We start from the raw sequence: 2,500 nt of genomic DNA, 5'->3' as shown, positions 1-2,500 counted from the left end.
ACCACGAGTTTCCGTGTGGTGAGGACGACCTTCGAGCGCTGTGAACTCGTGCGTAAGATCTTCCAGAACCACCGAGTGAAGTTTGCGGAGAAGAACATCGCCCTGGACATCGAGTACGGGAAGGATCTGGAGGAGCGCTGCAAACGTGTGGGAGAGCCTCCTTCATTACCGGTGGTGTTCATCGACGGTCACTACCTGGGGGTCAGTTTCTCTCTGATGATGATGTCATGTCTTTGATTCATGAGGTCATCAGTAACGCTGCACTTACTTTGCAGGGGGCGGAGAAAATACTCGGCATGAACGAATCAGGAGAACTTCAGGACCTGTTGACTAAAATAGAGGTTGGTGTTCAGTGTTTTGTTATCACCGATGGGTCATGTGGGGGTCAGGTTGATTACAGACGCTAAACGTCAGACACAATGAAGTCCCTGGGAAACCCTGTAGGACGGGGTAACGAATAATACACAACAAACTGGCAACATGAGGGAGGAAACATGGAGGGTTAAATACACGGACAATCAGAACGAGACGCAGATGAGGTCAATCAATAAACCAATCAATCAATAAACCAACTAATCAAAAAACCAATCAACCAACCAATCAACCAACCAACCAATCAATAAACCAACCAACCAACCAATCAACCAACCAACCAATCAACCAATCAATAAACCAACCAATCAATCAACCAATCAATAAACCAACCAACCAACCAACCAACCAACCAATCAACCAACCAAACAATCAATAAACCAATCAATCAATAAACCAACTAATAAAAAAACCAATCAACCAACCAATCAACCAACCAACCAATCAATAAACCAACCAACCAACCAATCAACCAACCAACCAATCAACCAATCAATAAACCAACCAACCAATCAACCAATCAATAAACCAACCAACCAACCAACCAACCAATCAACCAACCAAACAATCAATAAACCAACCAACCAATAAACCAACCAACCAATCAACCAACCAACCAAACAATCAATAAACCAACCAATCAATCAACCAACCAACCAACCAATAAACCAACCAACCAACCAAACAATCAATAAACCAACCAATCAATCAACCAACCAACCAACCAATCAACCAACCAACCAACCAATCAACCAATCAATAAACCAACCAATCAATCAACCAACCAACCAACCAATCAACCAACCAACCAACCAACCAATCAACCAATCAATAAACCAACCAACCAACCAACCAAACAATCAATAAACCAACCAATCAATAAACCAACCAACCAATCAACCAACCAACCAATCAATCAACCAATAAACCAACAGACCAATCAACCAATCAATAAACGAACCAATCAACCAACCAAACAATCACCAACTAATCAATCTTTATTTGTATAGCGTCAACTCATAACAAGTGTTATCTGGAGACACTTAACAAAGAGCAGGTAAAATACTTGTTGCTATATTACAAGGACTCAGCTTTAATCCATCATGAGCACTTTAGCAAAGCAGTAAAAGTAACAGTGGTAACTTGGTGCGAGCTGTCGTTTCCCCTCACCATGTCATCAATAAAACATGCACAAGCTGGAATGTCAAAGATGCATGCACGTCGATAAATGACCATCAATAATGGAGGGCTTTTTATTGATTCAGCCTCCAACACATTTGTTCAAACACGCCGGCGTTGGGCTCCTCGCGCTGCGAACAAACTGAGGTTTGTGTTTTCACTCTGAGCTCAGTTCTCAGGCGCTGCTCGTAATTCACAGCCAACAATAGTCTTCATAAGCCCGCACAAAGACGTGTTATGACATTTAAGTCGTGCATTCCAGTCACCGCGGGCTATTAAAAACGTGTGCAGCGCTGAAAGGTCATGCATACACTAATCAGTCAGGATTCAGCCGGCCACACGGCGTCATTATGCTGAAAGAAATCCACAAAAACAAAAAGCTGAAAGAAATCCACCAAAAACAAAAAGCTGAGCAGCTTTACTTTAGGAGAAGTCTGTATTTTATTTTGAAGGAGGAAGCTGCTGACTCTGTCTTTACTTTGGGAGAAGTCTGTATTTTATTTTGAAGGAGGAAGCTGCTGACTCTGTCTTTACTTTGGGAGAAGTCTGTATTTTATTTTGAAGGAGGAAGCTGCTGTCTGTCTTTACTTTAGGAGAAGTCTGTATTTTATTTTGAAGGAGGAAGCTGTAAAGTGAAGTATGGGGGGATTTCAGGTGTCTTCTCTGAAAAGTGAAATAAATATAAAATGTTTGTCTTTTGTTTCAGAGGGTCCAGCATCCCCAGACGTGCCAGACCTGTGGGGGCTTCGCCTTCGTCCCGTGCCCAACGTGCCATGGCAGCAAGATGTCCGTGTTTCGAAACTGCTTCACGGATTCCTTCAAAGCCCTCAAGTGTACTTCCTGTAACGAGAACGGTCTGCGTCCCTGTTCGAGCTGCAGCCAGTGACCATGTTCTCTCCATCGCTAAGCGTGACGCAGCTCAGCAGGACTCCTCTTTCAACGCCATGAA

The 2,500-nt window shown here is 43.2% G+C and overlaps 1 protein-coding gene across 1 annotated transcript in view; it reads left to right on the top strand.

Moving 5' to 3' along the window:
* The window catches only part of grxcr1a (glutaredoxin and cysteine rich domain containing 1 a), a 4,445-nt gene extending 1,951 nt beyond the window's left edge, over nucleotides 1-2,494 (top strand). The window contains exons 3-5 of the mRNA XM_020658827.3: nucleotides 1-201; nucleotides 276-341; nucleotides 2,258-2,494. The exon at nucleotides 1-201 is cut by the window's left edge and continues 39 nt beyond it. Of these exons, the coding sequence (XP_020514483.1) occupies nucleotides 1-201; nucleotides 276-341; nucleotides 2,258-2,437 (447 nt within the window). The 3' untranslated portion in view covers nucleotides 2,438-2,494. The remainder of the gene's footprint in view (nucleotides 202-275; nucleotides 342-2,257) is intronic.
* The last annotated feature ends 6 nt before the right edge of the window (nucleotides 2,495-2,500 follow it).

The sequence above is a fragment of the Labrus bergylta genome, unplaced genomic scaffold (assembly GCF_963930695.1).
Source record: "Labrus bergylta unplaced genomic scaffold, fLabBer1.1 SCAFFOLD_154, whole genome shotgun sequence".
Classification (NCBI taxonomy): Eukaryota; Metazoa; Chordata; class Actinopteri; order Labriformes; family Labridae; genus Labrus; species Labrus bergylta.
This window is presented reverse-complemented; position numbering and strand designations above follow the sequence as displayed.